A 22,304-nucleotide genomic window follows, 5' to 3' on the forward strand; every position below is an offset into this window, starting at 1 on the left:
TTCCCCCCAGTTCCCCCTTCCCCTTGGAACAGGCGCCCCGACCCACCAGGGGATTCGAATTGGCGATCCCCGTGTTGGTAGGCAACGGAACAGACCAGCACGCTACCCGGACGCCCTAATGAAACGTTTCTCTTAATGTGTCCAGATGGGGTGTCCGGGTGGCGTAGCAGTCTATTCCATTGCTTACCAACATGGGGCTCGCCGGTTTGAATCCCTGTGTTACCTCCGGCTTAGTCGGGCGTCCCTACAGACACAATTGGCCGTGTCTGCAGGTGGGAAGCCGGACATGCGTATTTGTCCTGGTCACTGCAGTAGCGCCTCCCCTGGTCGGTCGGGGCAACTGCTCGGGGGGAATAGTGTGATCCTCCTACGCGCTACGTCCTACCCTGGCGAAACTCCTCACTGTCAGGTGAAAAGAAGCGGCTGGTGACTCCACATGTATGGGAGGAGGCATGTGGTAGTCTGCAGCCCTCCCCGGATCGGCAGAGGGGGTGGAGCAGCGACCGGGACGGCTCGGAAGAGTGGGGTAACTGGCCAAGTACAATTGGGGAGAAAACAGGAGAAAACAAAAATTGTCCAGATGAACTGATTCAACTTCCTGTGATTTCCTGACCTGGATTATTGAGCCGCATCAACCCCACGTAGCATGTTCTATGGTAGCTGTATTAGGAGTATTAACTTTAGAGCTGTACCGTTGTTTCTTTTGTCAAACTGCCCAAGGACACAAATAGTCAAATGTTTTCATTCTTTTGTGAGACACTTTTAATGTTTTATTGTCCTACTTCCTGTTTTTTTTTTTGTCAATTTTTGGCAAGTGGACACCAATAAAAGAGAGATCTCACCGTTACATATATCGTCTCAGTGAGGCACTTGGAGCTAATATTTTGTCACTTACCACACATTTTCGAAAGATGGATGTTACCTAACAGAGTAGGAGCTACACGGCGAACAGCGCCGCCTCAGCGCCACCCCTTTCTCGTGAACATGTCCTTATTTGCTACGCTGATAAAACTGCACAACAGCTTTCTCTTGTTCGTCAGTCTCGATTGAACCGTGACGTAGCCTCCGGATCTCGTTGATGGCCTCCACCCCGGAGATCTTTCTGGTCTTCACCAAGTAACAGGCCAGCATGGTCCCTGTCCTCCCATGGCCGTGCATGCAGTGAACCGCTACGCCCTGCACAGGAACAGTGAAACAGTGTCACCTCTTAAGCCTGGTGTAATACATTTACATGATGGCAACGCAGCTGATGCATCCACCCACGGCAACCTGAAATGACCACATCCACCCACAGCAACTTGAAATGACCATGTCCACCCACAGCAACCTGAAATGACCACATCCACCCACAGCCACTTGAAACGACCACATCCACCCACAACAACCTGAAATGATCACATCCACCCACAGCAACCTGAAATGATCACATCCACCCACAGCAACCTGAAATGATCATATCCACCCACAGCAACCTGAAATGATCACATCCACCCACAGCAACCTGAAATGACCACATCCACTCACAGCAACCTGAATGATCACATCCACCCACAACAACCTGAAATGACCACATCCACTCACAGCAACCTGAAATGATCACAACCACCCACAGCAACCTGAAATGACCACATCTACCCACAGCAACCTGAAATGATCACATCCAAACACAGCAACCTGAAATGATCACATCCACCCACAGCAACCTGAAATGATCACATCCAAACACAGCAACCTGAAATGATCACATCCACCCACAGCAACCTGAAATGACCACAATAATCAAAACGATTTAACACCAGAATGACCGGGATTTCACTCCTACCTATAACCACCATGGGTGGTCAAAATGACGGCCGGTTTTTAAACTCTAAATTCTGTCAAGATAAATACCCAACTGAGATGATGCATTACATATGTTAGTATATATATATTGTTCTTATTTCTATTTCTTATTTATGTTTTATTTCTATTTGTTTCTATTTTCCTATCTTGTATCTTGTTAGTTTTTAGTTATTAGAGCGCGAGTGTCTGTAATAGAACCCACTTTCCCGCCGGGGATGAATAAAGTATTCTGATTCTGATTCTGACGTTTGTTAAGAAACTAACTGGCACCAAAATTGACATTTTAACAACTTTAATGCTATTTTTCAAACAATTTAAAATGGCCGCCGTCCAACACCTGTAAATACTGCAACACCTCGGTGGTAGTCAGTTGTTTTTTTGTTTTGTTTTTTTTAATTGTTCTCCTTTTGTGTATGCACCCCTGGCATAAACAGATTGTGTCGTTCATAATATAATGTACACGTGTTTTGTACAATAAAGTGGTGGGGGGGGGGAGTCATGGTGCGTCTGTAACGGCGTCTGTACCTAGACATGTTGGACATAATCAAACATCAGGTTTAGACTATTTCTCTCCACTGGAGGGCGCTCGTGTGTTTCTAGGACAGAGCAATGAACTTCACCAAGGAAATGACGTCACCAACACTGACATGACGCACACCATCGCGCGCAAATTACGAGACGGCCATGTTGACCGTCCATGGTCATTTTAGGTAGATCTTCTCGTCCATCCGTTATCTGAACCGCTTATCCTGCTCCCATGCAGGGTCGCTGGAGCCTATCCCAGCAGCCATTGGGCGGCAGGCGGGGAGACACCCTGGACAGGCCGCCAGGCCATCACAGGGCCGACACACACACACACAACTAGGGACAATTTAGTAAGGCCGATCCACCTGACCTTCATGTCTTTGGACTGTGGGAGGAAACCCACACAGACACGGGGAGAACATGCAAACTCCACACAGAGGACGACCCGGGACGACCCACCAAGGTTGGACAACCCCGGGGCTCGAACCCAGGACCGTCTTGCTGTGAGGCGACCGCGCTAACCACTGCGCCACCCGAAGGGACTGTACTGGAATAAGCCTCATTTTCTGTTTCAAGCAGCCAAAAAATGAGCGAATTAACAGTTTTCCAGTGCAGTGTAAAGAGTTCTCTGTAAATCCCTCCACCTCATTTCACCGACCCTGTCAAGATAAGAGTGAACTCAGTCTCCACTCATTTAAACTGGCTGGTATTTATCTCTGGTAGAAAGCGGTCACCTTTATTTGTGTAACCATAAGTTATGTAAACTACTAATAAGACACGTTAGGGGCTAACGTGTCTTATTAGTAGTTTACATAACTTATGGTTAGTGATGTCGCCTTGTGGTGCAGTACACCCCGTATCGAATCCCGCACCGGGCAAGAAAATAACCGGTTACACCGATAACTGTTATAAGTTATATTCTCAATTAAACATTCAACCACACAAAGTGACAGCGGGTTGTGCAAACTCTATTCCAAGTATTTGGAGGGGAGAGAGAATATGTTCACCCCTTCCACCCCCCGCCTCGGCCCAGTGATAACGCTCACGCCGCGGCCCCCTGGAAGTGGGCAACCCTGAAGACAACGTGTGCTGATTCCCCACGGTGGATCTTCCCATACCCCTGCCCAGACCAGTGCCAGACGCTCGACAATCTTGAAAACCAGTCGTGATGGCCAGTTCGAGGTCACAACTGACCTTTAAATCATCCGGTGCGTTCCCAGCTGAAGACTGTATGAGGGGTAGTTTAACGCGTGTCCTGCTTAAACTTTCTTACCTCGTCTTTGGAGTTTGCCTCTTCCACGATGCCAAGGAATCTCTCGATTTGATGTGGTGACGGAGGAGTGAAATCAGCTATCTTGATGTGATGTAGTGTTAAGTCGGGGCACGTGTCATGATACGGGGGTTTCCTCTCACACAGGCAGACCAGATGTTTGATGTTGTTGTCCAGCAGATACTTGTAGTGAGCAGCCATTCTGGGAAGCGCCAGTCCGGCCAGCTTGCCTGGGTCAACCCAGGAGAAGTTATGTGGTGGAGCTGAGGCCATTTGGTACTTGGTCGACCTAAGAGGGGAGCGAGAGAGAGATTATGCTCAGCAGAGACTTATCTTTCTTTCCTTTTTAAAAAAAAATATTTTTTAAGGTTAGTTTGTTTGGACCCCCCCCCCCCTCCCCTTTTCTCCCCAATTGTATCCGTTATTTATTTTTCTGCCTTTATTAGATAGGTGATAGTAGAAAGAGACGGGAAAGGCAAGGGAGAGAGAGAGAGGGGATGACATGCAGCAAAGGGCCCGGGCCGGATTCGAAACCGGATTCGAACTTAAAAACTACTAGAACGACCATGGGCGGTCAAAATGACCGCCGCGGTTTTTAAACTATATTGTGTCAAGATAAATACCCAACTGAGATAATAATGCATTACATGTGTTAGTGTGTCTGTTAGGAAACTAGCTGACACCAAAATTAACATTTTAACAACTTTGATACTATTTTTCAAACAATTTAAAATGGCCGCTGTCCAACGCCTGTTAATTCTGCAGCGCCTCGGTGGTGGTCATGGTGCGTCTGTAACCAGACATGTTGGACATCGTCACAAAAAGTTTAGACTATTTATCTCCACTGGAGGGCGCTCGTGTGCTTCTAACGAACTTCACGGAGGAAATGACGCCACCAACTCACGTCATAAATACTGACATGACGCGTACGATCGCGCGCAAATTACGCGCGGTCATTTTGACCGCTCATCGTCATTTTAGGTCGATCTTATATTTTTTATGCAAACTGTCTCACACTCATTTTAATGCAACTATAGGCAATTTTACGGGCATTCACGGAGCGGCAGGTCTGTACCCCCCCCCCCCCACACACACACACACACAAAGTTATTACACTTTGGAAATCCCAAAAACGGTCAAAATGGTCGTTCTTGGTCGTTCTAATGAATTAACATTCTTTATTTTAATTTATTTCATGACGTAGATAAATCCATCCATCCTTTATCCAAACCACCTATCCTGCTGTCAGGGTGGCGGGGATGCTGGAGCCTATCCAACCGGTCGACCCTACGTTAGCGTTGGCTTTGCAAGGTTCCGCGCTAGTTTCAACCAGTAGGTGGCGTGTTGAGCCATTCTCAACCCATGAAATGTCGATTTTTACAAATTTGGTAAGAAATGTCAGTATGAGCACCAGCATTGTTGTGTAAACTACTAATAACACCCGTTAGCCCCTAGTTAACGAATTTGACCCTTTAGCCGAGCGGTTAGTGATGTCGCCTTGTGGTGCAGTACACCTCGTATCGAATCCCGCACCGGGCAAGAAAATAACCGGTTACAGTTGTTTCATCGCCACACTGAAAAAACTGATCATTTTATAGATTTTAATGTGTTAGTTATTCCTACTTATTTTTTATAATCAATTTCAAAATGCACTGCCCTCGCTTAAAACAAGTTAATTTCACTCAAAAGTAATCAGAAAAACATGCCGTTTAAGTTCCACATACTGTCCTGTCTGCGCATGTGCAGACACGTGCCGCCACTTTGTTCTGAAGGCGGTTTCTTCCCGTTTTTCGCTTGACGGTTTCGGTTGGCGGCTGCTTGAATGTTGCAGGTGTAAGGGACTGAGAAATTGCCTTCATTAAAAGTTTAGAATAACCCCCTCTCCATTTTTTAGATTAAATACAATGTGGGTTTACACCGCAAAGTCAGTAGGTGGCGCTGCAGCACTTCTGGGGACCAGTAGGAAAGAGAGCGAAGCTTCGTTAAGCCAGACCGGAAATAAAATGGCGCGAAGTTGAGCGTCAACGTATTTTCATCGTGCCTCTGTTTTTTGATTCACAGGTACGGCAAAAAAGATATAAACTCCCCCAATTTAGTCTTAGACACAGATACAGTCAAGACAGTATTCCGTAGTGTTTTAGTGCAAACGTGATAAGAATGTTATGTTTTGGGTTGATACTTGTCTCGACTTGCTGAGGGTAACAAACGCCATGCTAGCTAGGTTAGCCCGATAAAGTGGTATCCTGTCATAGTAGGTTGTAAACATCTCATAGTAATGTTTTGGTGATACACGGAGATGTGGATTTATGTTGTAAGAAAAGTGTTAATGTTGCTATTGTACGAGGAGCTATTCTGTGGTAACTTGTTCAGATAATTGTTCAGTTGTCGCCATGTCATACCTGTTGCTGGTACTGCGTCTTAGGAAGTGTGCGCATGCGTGAGACCACGCATCGCGTGTTAAAGCCTGTGTATGGGCTAAAAGAGGTGTGCAGGTGGATATAGATAAATGGTTCGGATGCAGTAATAGGCTGGTTATTTCTGTCTTTGTGAAATTGCTATTTTGACAGTAGCCTACGTTGATGTTTGAGTGATGAGAAAAACCAAATTGATTTAACCACTTATTTTACTTTTGATGAATATGGTACAATGTGGAGAATTTATTTAACGGTTGAGACCGGAAATAAACTGGCGCGAACTTGAGTGACAAAGTATTTTCCTCGTGCCTCTGTTTTTGATTCACAGAGCCACAGCAGTGCTATTTAGCCTGTGTGTCATTTGCTGACGCTCTGGATATCCCCTAGGTCTGGAGCCGGTAACACAGGCATATCCAAAGCTCTGCATTTTCGGTAAGTAAACAATTCATTACTGTAACCGGTTATTTTCTTGCACGGTGCGGGATTCGATACGAGGTGTACTGCACCACAAGGCGACGTCACTAACCGCTCGGCTAAAGGGTCAGACCCGTTAGCTAGGGGGCTAACGTGTCTGACCTAATAAATGTCGCAGAAAATATTTGAGGCTCTGGAAAAGAGGACGTGTGATAAAAGTCTGATGATTTTTCAAGAGAATGATGACGTAGACCAGTGGTTCTCAACCTTTTTGGGGTCCTGGACCCCCTGCGTATTTTTGATCTACCCTGAGGACCCCTCCACCTGATCTTGGGGGAGGGGGGTTGCAATTTGATAGAAACAGTAGAAACTGCATTTTAAATTGCATTATAGCATTTATTCACTCTTTGGGGCAAAAATAAGAGCTTTCAGTTGTAACTTAGATATAGTTAACAAAACAGAATTCTTATGCAGTAACTTTCAGATATATGTAACAAAACAGAATATGTATTCAGTAACTTTCAGATATATGTAACAAAACAGAATATGTATTCAGTAACTTTCAGATATATGTAACAACAGAATTTTTATGCAGTAACTTTTAACAATGCAAACGGGAGCGAGATCTCTTATTAAAATACAACAAATTACACCTGTGAAACAGATGTAATTAGAGAAAAAAGTCCTGTTACCCTTTATAGTTTAGGTAGATAAAGGTCTCAGTCATATTTGAGCAAAATAATCCTATTTCTATAAATGTCAGGATCTTTTTTTAAAGATATTTTATTTTCACGGACCCCTTGCAATTACACCACGGACCACTAGGGGTCCGCGGACCCCCGGTTGAGAAACACTGACATAGACAATGGTCGCGTCATCAGACTAGTTGACGTGGCTGGTTGCGGTTTCTTTTTCTCTTTTTTTTTTTACAATTGGAAACTTTCCATCCTCTGGAAAACAATGACCACACACCAAGAGCTGTAAAACACGTACACAAACCATGCCAAGCAAAGGCATAAAATAAACCAATCAAGCTGAATAAAACATTACCAGAAATAAACCCATTAAGCAGAATAACAATAAAATAACTCCATTGTAAATAAGTTTGTGTTTTTGAAAACACCAGTTGAAAGAAACTCGTAGTAATTCAACATTTTCCCCTTCGGCGACATTTTACTAGTTCGCTGATATTTTGAGATATATTTGGACGAAAACATTGCTACATTTTTAAGTTGTGTACTTATATTTTTAAGCCTAATGTTCTTATTATTGTAACCGGTTATTTTCTTGCCCGGTGCGGGATTCGATACGGTGTGTACTGCACCACGAGGCGACGTCACTAACCGCTCGGCTAAAGGGTCAGACCCGTTACCGGAGGTTCCACTTTCACACGAGGACCACTTTATTTGGATTCTTCCCCCCCCCCAACAGAACTCCACAGCAACAACACTGCGTACAGCACTTCCGCTCTCCCCCTTCAGCCTTCAAAATAAGAGCTCAGGGCACATACTGCGGCAACAGCAGATAACAGGAACTTAAAATCACTAACAGGGTAAGTCCAGAAAAATAGGTTCCACTTCCATACCGGACGTAGGAAGCGGCGTTAGCATGTTAACCCGCCAATCGTCTTTATGCACGTTCAATAATAACCCGGGTAAGGAAATCGCCTAACATTGAACCAGCGCGTCTGGACGCAGCCAACCAGACGCGCTGATTGGACGTTCTGTGACGACCCGCTACGTCACCAGTGACGCAGCACAGCGGCTCAGCTGTGGACTGGAACCATTCACCGCAATGCCAACTTGATCACATACGACGGCAAAATATGTCCCAAGCAGGAAATCTTTACGCTTAGACTTGCCCCCATTGTGGAATGAACGTTACGGTAGCAGGCAGCTAAACGTCGCTAACGTAGTTGACGCTAACCAGCGGGTAAACCGCTTCAGTAGGTGAAGTGCTGGAGCCTACCCCCCGAGTCGTCTCTCTGAAGTCGGCCGTGCAGTGCGGCTGTTCTTCTCCTTGGCCTTTATTGGCGGTTGGCAAACAACGAATTGGCGCATTACCGCCACCAGCTGGTATGGAGTGTGAATAACAACGTCTATTATTTACGCTATACCCCCCCCCCCCAAAAAAAATGCTGTAAGCTAGGTGGAGCAATAACGTAGCGTGTGGAATAGTGCTGCCTCTAATGTCCTCGCTGGTTCGGGGTCAGCCCTATGGTCCCTCAGCCCTGTGGGTTAGCCATCAAATAGTTTAGCTATCGGTTCACGTTAGGTTGAGGTTTGTGGAATGCTATTTTTATCGGTATTAAATAAGAAACACATAAATACATACATACATAGTCAGGTGAAGTTAGGTTACGTTTAAATAAATTCGACAAAACAGGGCTGGAAGAACATTGGACTTGAAGGAACAAATATGTACTTTTGCCTATCAGCTGTAACTGTCAGGATGGCCGAGCGGTCTAAGGCGCTGCGTTCAGGTCGCAGTCTCCCCTGGAGGCGTGGGTTCGAATCCCACTTCTGACAACAACCTTTTGTTTTCAAGGTTAATATTTGTGTTAAACTTTATTGTTCTTGATCAAACTACACGTACGTGTTCAATAAAACCCGGCACCTCGCACTGTCAGTTTCGTGCAAATTTCGGTCAGTGACTGCTGGGATAGGCGTCCAGCGTCCCTGACAGCAGGATAAGTGGTCTGGATAATGGATGGTTGGATGGATCAAGGCTTTGCTAAGATATTTGTTCCAGACCACTTAATAGAGCTTTTGAAAAAGAAGAAAAACACAGATTTTAAAGAAATTTGTTTTTTATTTTTTCAAAATTTCAAAAGCTGAAAGTGCCCCAAATTGAAGAATCACCCAGATATGTACAGGGGATTAGTGCAGTAACAAAGTATAAAGAGAGAGTCCATAGCTTTTCAACTGACTGGTTAGTAGAATGGGAGTCAGTGAGTTCATGACGGGAAGTAGGATGGTCTGTATGGGTGAAGGGGTCCATAAAATATTACTGAATAACTTTAAGATAAATGTGTTCACACTATGGATTTGAATGGATGCTGTACATCACTGACATTGTGAGTCCAGTGTGACGTAACGCCCAAAACGTCAAGAGCTCACTCATCCTAACTGATCTCTTTAATGATCTCATTTCACCCCGGAACCTTCACAGCAATGTACTCGTGAAAATGATCGAAGCCGATGAGCTAATCAATTTTTATTCATTTACATGACAGAAGACAGATCAACGTGCACACTAATTCATCATTCTGAATAAATTGTTTCCAAGTTAAGATTCTTCGAATGGGCTGTATAACTGCATGCTAAAACACTGACCTGACTGAGGTGTGTGTTTGCACAACTCAAGCATGCAATCAGAACAAGTACTTTCAATATGTATGTGAGGAACTCTGAGCTCTTGCAAAAATTTTATAAACATGCACAGGACGACATGTTCATATACACGTTTACACATTTGTGGTAGAAATAGACACACATTCAACTGTGAACCATGTATTGTGTGAAATATTTGCATTTTTGTTGTTCATATACACAGCAGGCAGCAGTGTTGTTAAGGTTTGTAGAACGAACCCAATAGCGACAACACAAGACAAAGTAAAGCACCAACCTGGCAGGACTCGTAGAGGAGAGCCGGCCGGGCCTGGACAGAAGGGGGAGGCGCTTCAGGCGGAACTTGAGAATAGCTTCTTAAAAATGGGAAAACGTAAACTGCCCCCTTAATCCGAAAAGGAAAAAACGTAAACTGCTCCCTTAAAGTCCGAAAGGGAAAAAACGTAAACTGCTCCTTTAAAGTCCGAAAGGGAAAAAACGTAAACTGCTCCTTTAAAGTCCGAAAGGGAAAAAAACACAAACTGCTCCTTTAAAGTCCGAAAGGGAAAAAAACACAAACTGCTCCTTTAAAGTCCGAAAGGGGAAAAAAACACAAACTGCTCCTTTAAGGTAGAAGTCCAACCGAGTAATAAGATCCACAGTGAGAGAGGAGAAATTAGAATATCAAAAACTTGATCTCAACTAGAAAATCACGATGGGAAAATCCAATGGGGAAAACACAAAGAGAGTTCTTCTCCGAACAAGCTCTCAAGGAGAACTGACACAAGGGAATAATCAAACAAGCAAAAACACGGAGAATACTACAATCTGTACTCCACCGGGAGACACAGAAATGTCACAAAACCCGAGACGAAGAATTTACTCACGGGACTGTTCAGGACGAACTCGCGACGAGCTCTGGAAAGCAAACAAACTTATACTAGAGTGGTTAACGAGTAGGTAGGCTGCAGGTGTTTCAGACGCGCCCTTCCCCCGCTCTCATTGCTGGTTGCCAGGTTGGTCAACAGACCGAGCCCTAACAGTACCCCCCCCTCTACGGGAGCCACCAGGCGACCTGCCAGGCTTGTCAGGGTGACGGCGATAGAACTCAGCGAGCAGACCAGGGTCCATGATGAGCTGGCGGGATACCCAGCTTCGTTCCTCCACCCCATAGCCCTCCCAGTCAACCAAATACTGGAACCCCCGTCCCCTGCGTCGGACGTCCATCAGCCGACGGACCTTCCACTGTGGATGCCCATCCACAATCTCAGGGGGAGGCGGAGCTGGGGTCGGAGGCATAAGGGGGCTCTCGGAGACAGGCTTTACTCGGGACACATGAAAAACCGGATGGATCTTCATGGGGGCCGGGAGCTTAAGACGCACAACTGCAGGACTGGGTACTTCCTGGATCTCGAAGGGTCCAACGAACTGGGGATTCAGCTTCTTGGCAGAGGACTGAAGGGGGAGATCCTTGGTGGACAGCCAGACTCTCTGTCCGGGTTGGTAAGCTGGTGCTGTGGATCGGCGACGGTTAGCTCCTCGTCTGGCACGTTCCGTAGCACGGAGCAGCGCAGCCCTGGTGATCTCCCAGACACGACGACAGCGGTCCAGATGAGTCTGCACGGAGGGAACCTCCACTTCGGACTCCTGTGCAGAGAAGACGGGCGGCTGGTAACCCAGGGATGCCTCAAAGGGCGAGAGGCCGGTGGCGGAGCTGACCAGGGAGTTGACCGCATACTCGACCCAGGGGAGAAACTGACTCCAGGAGGTTGGCTTCTTGGCAGCGACGCAACGGAGAGCAGATTCCACACTCTGGTTCATCCTCTCAGTCTGTCCGTTAGTCTGCGGATGATATCCCGACGAAAGGCTGACCGAGGCGCCCAACCCCTTGCAGAAAGCACGCCACACACGGGAAACAAACTGGGGCCCTCTGTCTGACACAATGTCCTTGGGAAGTCCATGCAAACGGAAGACGTGGCTCATCAGGAGGTCAGCGGTTTCTGAAGCAGAAGGAAGCTTAGGCAAAGCCACCAGGTGAACACCCTTGCTGAAGCGATCCACCACCGTCAGGATCACTGTGTTGCTTTGAGACGGAGGAAGTCCAGAGACAAAATCCAACGCCACATGGGACCAGGGCCGACTGGGAATAGGAAGGGGCTGCAGCAGACCAGCCGGTGCCTGGTGAGAGGCCTTGCTGCGGGCACAGATGGTGCAGGCCATGACGAACTCCTTGACGTCCCTCCTCATAGTGGGCCACCAGAACCGTCGAGCTATGAAAGTGAAAGTGCGGTGGACTCCAGGGTGGCAAGCGAGCTGACTGGTGTGGCCCCATTTGAGGACCCGAGACCTCACTGAGTCCGGAACAAACAGTCGGCGAGGCGGCACGTTGCTCGGGGCTGGACTGGAGCGCAAGGCGCGCTTGACCACCGTTTCAAGGCCCCAGGTCACCACGCCAACGACCTTGGTCTCAGGGAGGACGGGACTTGGCTCCACCGTTACAGGTTCCTTAAGGTGTTGACGAGACAGAGCATCTGCCTTGGTGTTGCGGGAGCCAGGACGATAAGTCAGTGTGAAGTCGAACCGACTGAGGAAACTGGCCCACCGTGCCTGCCGACCATTGAGACGTTTGGTTGCCCGGATGAACGTCAGGTTCTTATGATCAGTCCAGATGGTAAATGGATGCTCTGCCCCCTCCAGCCAATGGCGCCATTCCTCAAGTGCAGCCACTACAGCGAGAAGCTCCCGATTACCAACATCGTAGTTCTCCTCGGCGGGAAGGAACCGGCGGGAGAAGAACGCGCAAGGATGAACCTTCTGGTCGGCCTCTGATCGTTGGGAGAGCACAGCCCCCAATCCGGTGTCCGAAGCGTCCACCTCAACTATGAACTGCCTCTTGGGATCGGGATGGAGTAGGACGGGGGCACTGGTGAACCTCTCCTTGAGCGACAGAAATGCAGAGCGAGCAGCTGGGGACCAGACGAATGGCTGAGAGGGGGAGGTTAGACGGGTGAGGGGTTCTGCTACAGAGCTGTAGTTTCGGACGAACCTCCTGTAAAAGTTCGCGAACCCGAGGAAGCTCTGCAGTTCCTTACGTGACTTAGGATCCGGCCATTCCACCACCGCTTTGATCTTGCGAGGATCCGCTCGAGTCTTGCCTCCCTCCACGATAAAACCTAAGTAGTCCACTGACTCAGAATGGAACAGGCATTTCTCAGCCTTGACGAACAGCCGGTTACGAAGGAGGCGTTCGAGAACCTGCCGCACGTGCTGGACATGCTCCTCGAGGGACCTGGAGAAGATGAGGATGTCATCAAGGTAGACGACAACGAATTGGTCGAGCATGTCGCGAAGGATGTCATTCATGAGTGCCTGGAACACCGCCGGGGCGTTGGTGAGGCCGAACGGCATTACCAGGTACTCATAATGACCACGGGGAGTCTTAAAGGCTGTCTTCCACTCGTCCCCTTTCCGGATCCGAACGAGATGGTAGGCGTTCCGGAGATCCAGCTTAGTGAAGACAGTCGCCTGGGTCAGGGGTTCGAGGGTGGAGCTCATCAGAGGCAGGGGGTATTTATTCTTGATGGTGATGTCGTTGAGTTGGCGATAATCAATGCAGGGTCGGAGACCACCATCCTTCTTCTTAACGAAAAAGAAACCAGCTGCCACCTGGGAGGATGAGGGTCGGATGAGCCCTGCCGCCAACGATTCTGAAATGTAATCGTCCATAGCAGCCTTCTCGGGAATGGAAAGGCTGTAAAGACGACTGCTAGGGAGAGAGGCCCCAGGACGGAGGTTGATAGCACAATCATATGGCCGATGCGGAGGGAGAGACTGAGCCCGCGTCTTGCTGAAGACCTCCCCGAGATCATGATACTCGGGAGGAACAGAGGAAAGATCGGGAGGAGGGGCAATCGGAACAGTCTGGACTGCTGGACCAGGTGCGGCCTGAAGACACCGGGCGTGACAGGAGGAGCTCCACTCCAAAATGTTACCAGACGACCAAGCAATGTGTGGCTCATGCTGAGCCAACCAGGGACGCCCCAAGATCACAGGAACTAAGGGAGACTGGATGACGAAGAACTGAAGGCTCTCCACATGGTTTCCAGCAATAGTGAGAGACACGGGACAGGACTGTCGGGTAACACTGGCCAGGCGGCGCTCATCCAGAGCAAAGGCCTCTATTGGCCTCTCCAATTCCTCACATGGAATGTTAGCTTGAGCAGCAAACGTAGAGTCCAAGAAACACCCATCAGCTCCCGAATCGATGAGTGCGCCTACAGTGAGCCGCTGGTCTGCCCAAGCCAGGGTAACGCTCACAAGATGGTTAGCCGGAGCAGGATGGCGGGAACAGGAAAGACGGCTCACTAGGATCTCCCGGGGTCCCAGTGAGCCTAATCTTTTGGCCGCGTAGGACACTCGCTGATCCGGTGTCCCTTAAGACCGCAGTAAAGACAGAGACCTGCCTTGAACCGGGCCTCACGTTCAGCGGGAGTCAGTCGTGTACGCCCAAGCTGCATAGGTTCCTCCTCTGTCACTGTCTGGGAGGAGGAGAGGCTTGCCACAGGGGAAGTGGAGTGCGACGAAGAAGAGCCCCCTTCGGAAGCTCTGGATGGCTGAGAGGTAGAAACGGTTCCCCGTAGACCTCGCTCGCGCCTTCTCTCGCGGAGACGTCCATCGATGCGGATGGCAAGGCTGATAAGGTCGTCGAGAGAGGTAGGATCCTCCCGGGTGGCTAGCTGATCCTTGACGGCATCGCTGAGGCCCCTACGGAAGGTTACCCGAAGTGACTGGTCGTTCCAGCCACTCTCAGCCGCAGCCAGCCTGAACTCGACTGAGTAGTCAGTGACACTGCCACTGCCCTGCTGGATCCTGCTCAATCGGACACCCGGATCCTGACCGTACACTGGATGATGGAATACCTTCCGAAGCTCAGCCACAAAGTCATCGTAGGAAGAGCAGAAACTGGCCCCCATGGACCAGGAAGCAGTGGCCCACTGAGCAGCGCGGCCAGTCAGCAGGTTAGTCACGTAAGCAACTCTTGCAGCATCTGTGGTGAACCCCCTGGAATGGTGGGCGAAGACAAGCTCACACTGCATGATGAACGTGGCACAGGTCTCAAAGTTGCCATCAAAAGGCTTGGGATTGGAGATACTGGGCTCCCGGAAATCCGAAACATAAACGGTAGGATTGTCTAAGGCAACGGCTGCGGGCACTGCTGGAGGAGGGGCGGCCGGAACTGGTGGGACAGCTGGCTGGATGGTGATAGCCGCTGTGAGAGTTTGCAACTGCTTAAGAACCTCCTCTTGTTGGCTCGCGAGCGCCGCTTGCTGGGCCGAAAGAGAATCCACCGAAGCCTGGAGGGGTTGCACCTGAGCCCAGAGGCCCTGCATGGCAACAGCGGCCTCTTGTAGTTGCTGGCCGTGGGAGGCTGTAAGCTGAATCTGCTTATAGAGAGCAGCCTGGACAGGATTGGCGTCTAGGTTGTCTGGGTTCATAGTGAGGGCGAGTTCGTACTGTTAAGGTTTGTAGAACGAACCCAATAGCGACAACACAAGACAAAGTAAAGCACCAACCTGGCAGGACTCGTAGAGGAGAGCCGGCCGGGCCTGGACAGAAGGGGGAGGCGCTTCAGGCGGAACTTGAGAATAGCTTCTTAAAAATGGGAAAACGTAAACTGCCCCCTTAATCCGAAAAGGAAAAAACGTAAACTGCTCCCTTAAAGTCCGAAAGGGAAAAAACGTAAACTGCTCCTTTAAAGTCCGAAAGGGAAAAAACGTAAACTGCTCCTTTAAAGTCCGAAAGGGAAAAAAACACAAACTGCTCCTTTAAAGTCCGAAAGGGAAAAAAACACAAACTGCTCCTTTAAAGTCCGAAAGGGGAAAAAAACACAAACTGCTCCTTTAAGGTAGAAGTCCAACCGAGTAATAAGATCCACAGTGAGAGAGGAGAAATTAGAATATCAAAAACTTGATCTCAACTAGAAAATCACGATGGGAAAATCCAATGGGGAAAACACAAAGAGAGTTCTTCTCCGAACAAGCTCTCAAGGAGAACTGACACAAGGGAATAATCAAACAAGCAAAAACACGGAGAATACTACAATCTGTACTCCACCGGGAGACACAGAAATGTCACAAAACCCGAGACGAAGAATTTACTCACGGGACTGTTCAGGACGAACTCGCGACGAGCTCTGGAAAGCAAACAAACTTATACTAGAGTGGTTAACGAGTAGGTAGGCTGCAGGTGTTTCAGACGCGCCCTTCCCCCGCTCTCATTGCTGGTTGCCAGGTTGGTCAACAGACCGAGCCCTAACAAGTGTAAGTAGAAGCTGAGTGCAAGATAAGTTTTAATGCAGAAGAACTTTGAAAATCCCGTCTCTTCCCGTGATTGGAGGTGAATGGATGAGAGTACGCAGGAAAGGTGGAGGGAGAAAGTTGTAAAAAAAAAAAGAAGAAGAAAAGCTGAAAAAAGACCCCCCAAACTGACCTTTACTGACCCAGTTTCTATGCATGCATTAATTAGCACATTGAACACGTGTCTTATCCCTACAGGTGTGTATGTACACACTCACACATATCCAGCAAGTATTCTGAGCTCATTTCAGTTCCTCGTACATTACAGTGGCTGACTGCAGATGTTGTCTCAGTTCCTGTGTCTAGGGGAGTTTTACAATTTCTTTTTTAAATCTCAACGGTCCCTTGAGCCCTCATGCATGAAATGGTGACAGCAGTAATCTTAATTATAACGTTTAATGTGAAAGCAATAGAAGGTATTTCTGGTACCCTTTCTGAGTAGTAATCATATAGCCAAGAGTGCACGTCATATCAGGTGTATTTAGTGTAACTGCACCTTAGATCCTCAACAGGTGGTGAAAAGCAGAATCTAAATAAGAAAAACTCCATTGCGAAGCAGAGAAACATGATGGAGGGAGATCATGATCATAATATTTTATTTAACACAGACAGGCCATAAACAAGACATTCTCATGACCAGAGGACCCATTCCCTTAAAAATGTTAGACAGGTATAACATACTATTCTACTTGTTTTTTTTCTCTTTGTTTTTCTCATGTATCATCTCTTCCATGTTTATGGACTGATCTTCCTCATGTGGTCTTGTTCTCTCAGGGGGAACACTGGTTGCTGATGCTCTTCATCAGTGGGCTGCTGAGAGCCGAGTGGCTCACTTGACAGGTGAAGCTGTGCCCCGAGTTCCAGCGTGTGGAGGCCAAGGTCAGGAAGCTGCTGATGGTGTAGGTGCCATCAGGCTGGCGCTGGGACGGACTCGTCTGGACCTCACTGCCCGTCACAGAACCTCCATCCTCATACCAGGTCAGTGTGGCATCACTTGGCCGATAGCCGCTGGCCAGACACACCAGGGAAACACTGGCCCCCGGGAGAGAAGACTGGGTCGGACCCATTAGGACCAGACTGGGGGGAGATGGAGGTTGAGCTGCAAGCAAAGGAAAGGTTAAACAAAAAAAACCAACGCAAAATACCTACAAGAAAAACTAAAAATGTTCAGAATCAGAGTCAAATTTAATGACAAATGAGGAATTTGACTTGGTGTGTCGTTCAACGTAACTTTTAAACTAACACAACATCTTAGAGAATAAACCAGAATGATAAAGTGATGTGAGTAAAACATTGCAAAGTAAAAGGCACTCTACATGTGTATTAAGGACTGGCGTTGTATGAATTTTGAAAAGCTGGGTCCTTTACTGTGAAAAACATTTAGTGCATTGATTTGCCTTTTTTTGACGATGAACAAGAAAGAACAAGATGAAGAACAACTGTGATGGAAGATCTCAAATTTGCATTTGTGAGTGCTATACAGCATTCAGGCTATTTTAGTGTTCATGTTGAGGACATCGCTCTTTGAGATGGCCACATTACGATTCTTGCTGTTTTCCCCAAAAAACAAGTTTTAAACAACAACTCAGTCAAATCTGACATGTAAGGTCAACACCGAAGTATAAGTCTGAAGAGCCGAGGAGGATGTAAAATCTGTTTTTCTCAGCTCGACACTGTTCATCATCACCATGAATACTCCACTGAGACGTCCACGTAAAAAAAAAAAAAATCAGTAAAATCAATGACATCTGTTTTGAAGTGGTAAATGAAATTACAGAAGAAATTCACTGAAATCTCAAATGTCTGTTTTTGTGGTAGCAGTTTCCAGCTCACATTCAATGATTTCAGCTTTCCATAAAAGAAAAAAAAAAACATTGTGAGACTGGAAAACAAACTATATTGGAGCAAACTCGTACCACTCATACTGTAAATACTCCGCTAAAAGATTTGTGGAAGGGTCAAACTTACCGATAATGACTTCAGTCCCCCCACCAAAGCCGCTGTTTCACCGTGATTTGTCTTCGTACAAAAACCTCCGTGCTGTTGGCTGCTGCTGGACTCCTCTCCTCGTCCTTCACTTACAGGACGGAGAGGTGGAAACCCACCGAAAAGGTCAATAATGGTCCAAATCCAAACTGTTGGCTAATATCTGTCCAATAGACAGTTAACCTGATCAAACTCAATGACTGTGGTTAGACTTGCATTGTCTGTAGTCCATCCATATTAGTCTGCTGGGTTTTTGTATGGGCTCCCCGTTGAGCTGCACCACTGTGGTCTGCGCCACAGCCACCACATGAACAGTAGTATGTCGCTTCATCTTCAGCTTGGACTCCATTGATGAGAAGATACTCAGTTTTGTCTGATGATGTACCGGAGGAAGTGAACCTGCTCGGTAGTCCATTTGCTCTGGTGCTGCCCGTCACAAGTAAAAACGTTGGGACACCACCGGGTTTTTGTTGGTACCAGGACAATGTATAGGTGCTGCTGGAGCCACTTTCAGTGCAGGGGATTCTCACATTGCCTCCCACATTCACAGAAAAGGATTTTTCCTGGGTGAGAACAAGAGCTGCCTCCAAACCTGTCAAAAAAAAAAAATTACCATCATTTACTCTATTAGAAAATAATACAAATAAAAGGGTTTCACTTGGTGGTTGTTTCCTACCAGGCAAGGTCAGCAGCAGGGCAGTGAGACAGGCAGCAGAAAAGGTCATTTCCCCTTCTGATATTTCAGCAGCCGAAGAAAGAAAGTTACGTCGTCTTCCCAACACTCGGCCTGTGTCATCCACAGATTAGAGCGTCCTTTAAAGAGGAGCCTTACGGACCGAAACAGCCCCACCTTTTCTCTGTATGACTGTGACCAGTCACCCATACTCTTCAACCATCCGACCGTAAACGCACTCTTCCTCTGCAATTTGCATGAAGAGCATGCACTAAATTTAAATCTTCCACACGTTTGTAGAATCACACAAAATGAGCTTTGGTTTGAACAAACTAGTGGTTGTACGGGTACGAAATGTGGATAACCATCTTTGGTTTATTTTCTTCAATATGATTTTGTTATTAAACCATAGTGGAAGCCTGTCTCCTCTGCATGAAAACCTGTATGTGTGTTTGCATGTACACAGAGCCTATTTCGGTTCCTCTTTCGTGACTTTATGTGAGTACAGATGTTGTCTCGGTTTCGATGTGTGGGGCAGCTCAGAGCCCACACATCCATCTTTACACCTGCTCCCGCGTGACTCTCAAAAACTTGCAATTTGCCGCAGCCCTTCTGGCCTCGCGGTACCTGTCTGCTGCTTCAGGAGATCCCTGGGCCAACCAAGACCAAAAGGCCTCCTTCTTCAGCCTGATGGCTTCCCTCGCTGCCAGTGTCCACCAGCGGGTCCATAGGTTGCCACATCAACAGGCACCAATGACCTTATGACCACAGCTCTTACCTGCCACATATGCAATAAATGCTCTGAACATGGCCCACTCAGACTTCATGTCCCCATGTCCTGAAGGCTCTGGACATTGTTGGGCTGGCTTGGCTGACACGCCTCCTCAGTGTCAGGTTGAGGTCGGAGAAAGTACCTATGGAGTGAAAGACTGTGGTGGTGGTTCCCATATTTAAAAAAGGGGGACCGGAGGGTGTGCTCCAATTATCGGGGCATCACACTGCTCAGCCTCCCTGGGAAAGTCCACTCTAGGGTGGTGGAAAGGAGACTCCGACCAATTGTCGAACCTCAGATCCAGGAGGAACAATGCGGATTCCGTCCTGGCCGTGGACCAACGGACCAACTCTTTACCCTTGTGGAAGTGCTGAGGGAGGCGTGGGAGTTTGACCAGCCAGTCTACGTGTATTTTGTGGACTTGGAGAAGGCTTACAACCGTGTACCCCAGGGGACTCTGTGCGGTGTACTGCAGGACTATGGGGTACTGGGGCAGTTGCTACAAGCCATCCAGTCCCCGTATAACCAAAGTGAGAGCTGTGTCCGTATCTACTCATATATTTTCATAATGTGTGTGTGTGTGGTGTTAGTGTGTGTGTGTGTGTGTTAGTTAGTGTGGATAGCGGGAACGAAAACTAAAGCACTTATGATCCTACTTCTTTTTGGAGGCGGTAGGTATTGTCTCAGAGAGTAAGGGAAAAATCCCAGAAAATTAAAATTGTGCATAATTATGCAAAATGTGCATTTCCTAAAAATGGCTAAAAACCATTTTTCTCAGCATTTCAGATGATTCTGAGCATCTTTGATTTTTTCACCTATATAAAAAAAAAATTCTGGGACTTAGAAATGTTTTGGTCTTAAGTGCCATCCTGTTACTTTTGGTAATTTCATCTCATTTGAGGTTTTATGTTTTTTAATTACTGGCCCTTCCCCTTTTCTCTGCATTTTAATTTGTTGGCCCCCTAATTCAGTTAGTTTTATCTCCGAGTTTTCTGACCTTTTATCTATTGTCATGCCAAAATATGACGGGGTGCTTATTCTTGGCAATTTTAATATTCATGTGTGCTGTCCTTTCAATTCCCTCACCTCACATTTTTTGGATCTTGTAGATTCTTTTAACCTCATTCAATCTGTTAAAGGGGCCACACACTCCAAAGGCCACATTTTAGACCCTGTACTCTCATCTGGTTTCTCTCTCGAATGTCTCAATTTGGTGGCTATGCCTTGTATTTGACCATAAAGCTGTCACACTACAGCTCGCTACTCCTAGTCATTATCCTAAAACACACTCTCGCATTCTCAGTGCTGGCTCTGCATTTAAATTCTTTGATGCTTTTAATTCATCATCCTTTAATCCCTCTTTATCCCCTCTCAATCCAGATGCACTATTAAATTCATTCAATGATCAGTGCCTTTGCATCCTCGAACAAATTGCACCATTTAAAACTAGGAAACAAAAATTAAATACCTCCCCTGGCTGAATGATCACACCCGTGCCCTTAGAAGACTTTGTAGAAAAACAGAACGACAATGGAAGTTCAACAAGTCTGAATTTGCACTTAACACCCTTAAAAACCAGATGTTAATTTACCAGAAGGCAGTTAAGGATACGAGATCAGCGTACTTCTCTGAACTAATATTGAGAAATAACCACAATCCTAAAGTTCTCTTTAGGGTATTTGATTCTGTTATTAATGGTCCCTCCTCTTCTTTTTGAACATGATGTTGAGTTGTCCGAAACATTTCTCACTCATTTTGTAAGCAGGGTGGATAATATTAGGTCCCAAATCCAGCCAGGCTCTTTTTGTTCCATTCCCCGTGTTAACTCTGCCTCTTTCACCCAATTTCAACCAATTACAATTTCAGTGTTGGAGACTACAGTGTCAAATATGAGCTCCTCCTCCTGCATCCTAGACATCATTCCCAGTAAGCTACTCAATGAGGTATTTTCTACTGTCAGCCCCGTTATTCTGAAAATTCTTAATAATTCTCTGGCCTCTGGTTCTTTTTCAGACAGTTTTAAGCATGACATCGTTCACCCATTGCTGAAGAAACCTAATGTAGACCCCCTGTCCCTAAATAACTACAGGCCAATCTCCAAATTGTCTTTTTTATCTATGGTTCTGGAGAGAGTAATTTCCTCTCAGTTGATTTCTTTTATGAACACTAATACTGTTTTAATAGTTTCCAGGCTGGTTTTAGAGCACTTTATAGTACTGAGGCAGCTCTAGTTAAGGTCACTAATGATCTACTGCTGAATGCAGACAGAGGTGACTGCTCGATTTTAGTTCTTTTAGACTTAAGTGCTGCCTTTGACACAGTTGATGACAACATCCTCTTACATCGCTTAGAGACTTGGGTTGGCATCAAGGGCTCGGCTCTTAACTTATTACGCTCTTACCTCACCAACAGAACTTTTTCTGTTGTTCTGGGTAACTCTACCTCCTCGGTGGCTCAGTTGAGTTGTGGTGTCCCTCAAGGCTCAGTTCTTGAACCCCTTCTCTTTTCTATATACATGCTGCCCCTTGACCAGGTCATTCAAAATCACGATGTGCTCTACCATTTTGTGCTGACGACACTCAGTTATACATGCACCTAAAACCCACAGATCCCAGCGCCCTATTAAATCTCACAGCTTGCCTTACTGACTGTAAATCCTGGATGTCCAAATTTTTTTCTTAAATTTAATGATGATAAGTCTGAGGTCATTCTGTTCGGCCCAA

At 46.9% G+C, this 22,304-nt stretch overlaps 2 protein-coding genes and 1 non-coding gene across 5 annotated transcripts; 1 reads left to right on the forward strand and 2 right to left on the reverse strand.

Moving 5' to 3' along the window:
- Positions 1-532: 532 nt before the first annotated feature.
- On the reverse strand, positions 533-8,473 carry LOC130126680 (dual specificity protein phosphatase 23-like). 2 transcript variants are annotated; one of them, XM_056296294.1, is made up of 3 exons: positions 8,434-8,473; positions 3,641-3,926; positions 533-1,176 (listed from the first exon to the last, which is right to left on the reverse strand). In XM_056296294.1, the coding sequence occupies exons 2-3, from the start codon at positions 3,908-3,910 to the stop codon at positions 991-993; spliced, it is 456 nt and encodes a 151-aa protein (XP_056152269.1). In that variant the 5' UTR covers positions 3,911-3,926; positions 8,434-8,473; the 3' UTR covers positions 533-990. The 2 variants fall into 2 exon arrangements, with proteins under 2 accessions (XP_056152269.1, XP_056152270.1); XM_056296295.1 differs by lacking the exon at positions 8,434-8,473 and adding an exon at positions 7,810-7,875.
- Positions 8,474-8,910: 437 nt separating this feature from the next.
- Positions 8,911-8,993, forward strand: trnal-cag (transfer RNA leucine (anticodon CAG)). Its single transcript has one exon. It is a non-coding gene; the product is annotated as a tRNA-Leu (tRNA).
- A 7,716-nt stretch (positions 8,994-16,709) lies between these two features.
- LOC130126668 (immunoglobulin kappa light chain-like) lies at positions 16,710-18,915 on the reverse strand. Of its 2 annotated transcripts, none has more exons than XM_056296278.1 (4): positions 18,813-18,915; positions 18,427-18,728; positions 18,119-18,155; positions 16,710-17,249 (listed from the first exon to the last, which is right to left on the reverse strand). In XM_056296278.1, exons 1-4 carry the CDS (start codon positions 18,859-18,861, stop codon positions 16,921-16,923), a joined length of 717 nt encoding a protein of 238 aa, XP_056152253.1. In that variant the 5' UTR covers positions 18,862-18,915; the 3' UTR covers positions 16,710-16,920. The 2 variants fall into 2 exon arrangements, with proteins under 2 accessions (XP_056152253.1, XP_056152254.1); XM_056296279.1 differs by having other exon boundaries at positions 18,119-18,152; positions 18,424-18,728.
- Between the last annotated feature and the right edge of the window lie 3,389 nt (positions 18,916-22,304).

Source organism: Lampris incognitus, chromosome 16 (genome assembly GCF_029633865.1).
Source record: "Lampris incognitus isolate fLamInc1 chromosome 16, fLamInc1.hap2, whole genome shotgun sequence".
In the NCBI taxonomy this organism is placed as follows: domain Eukaryota; kingdom Metazoa; phylum Chordata; class Actinopteri; order Lampriformes; family Lampridae; genus Lampris; species Lampris incognitus.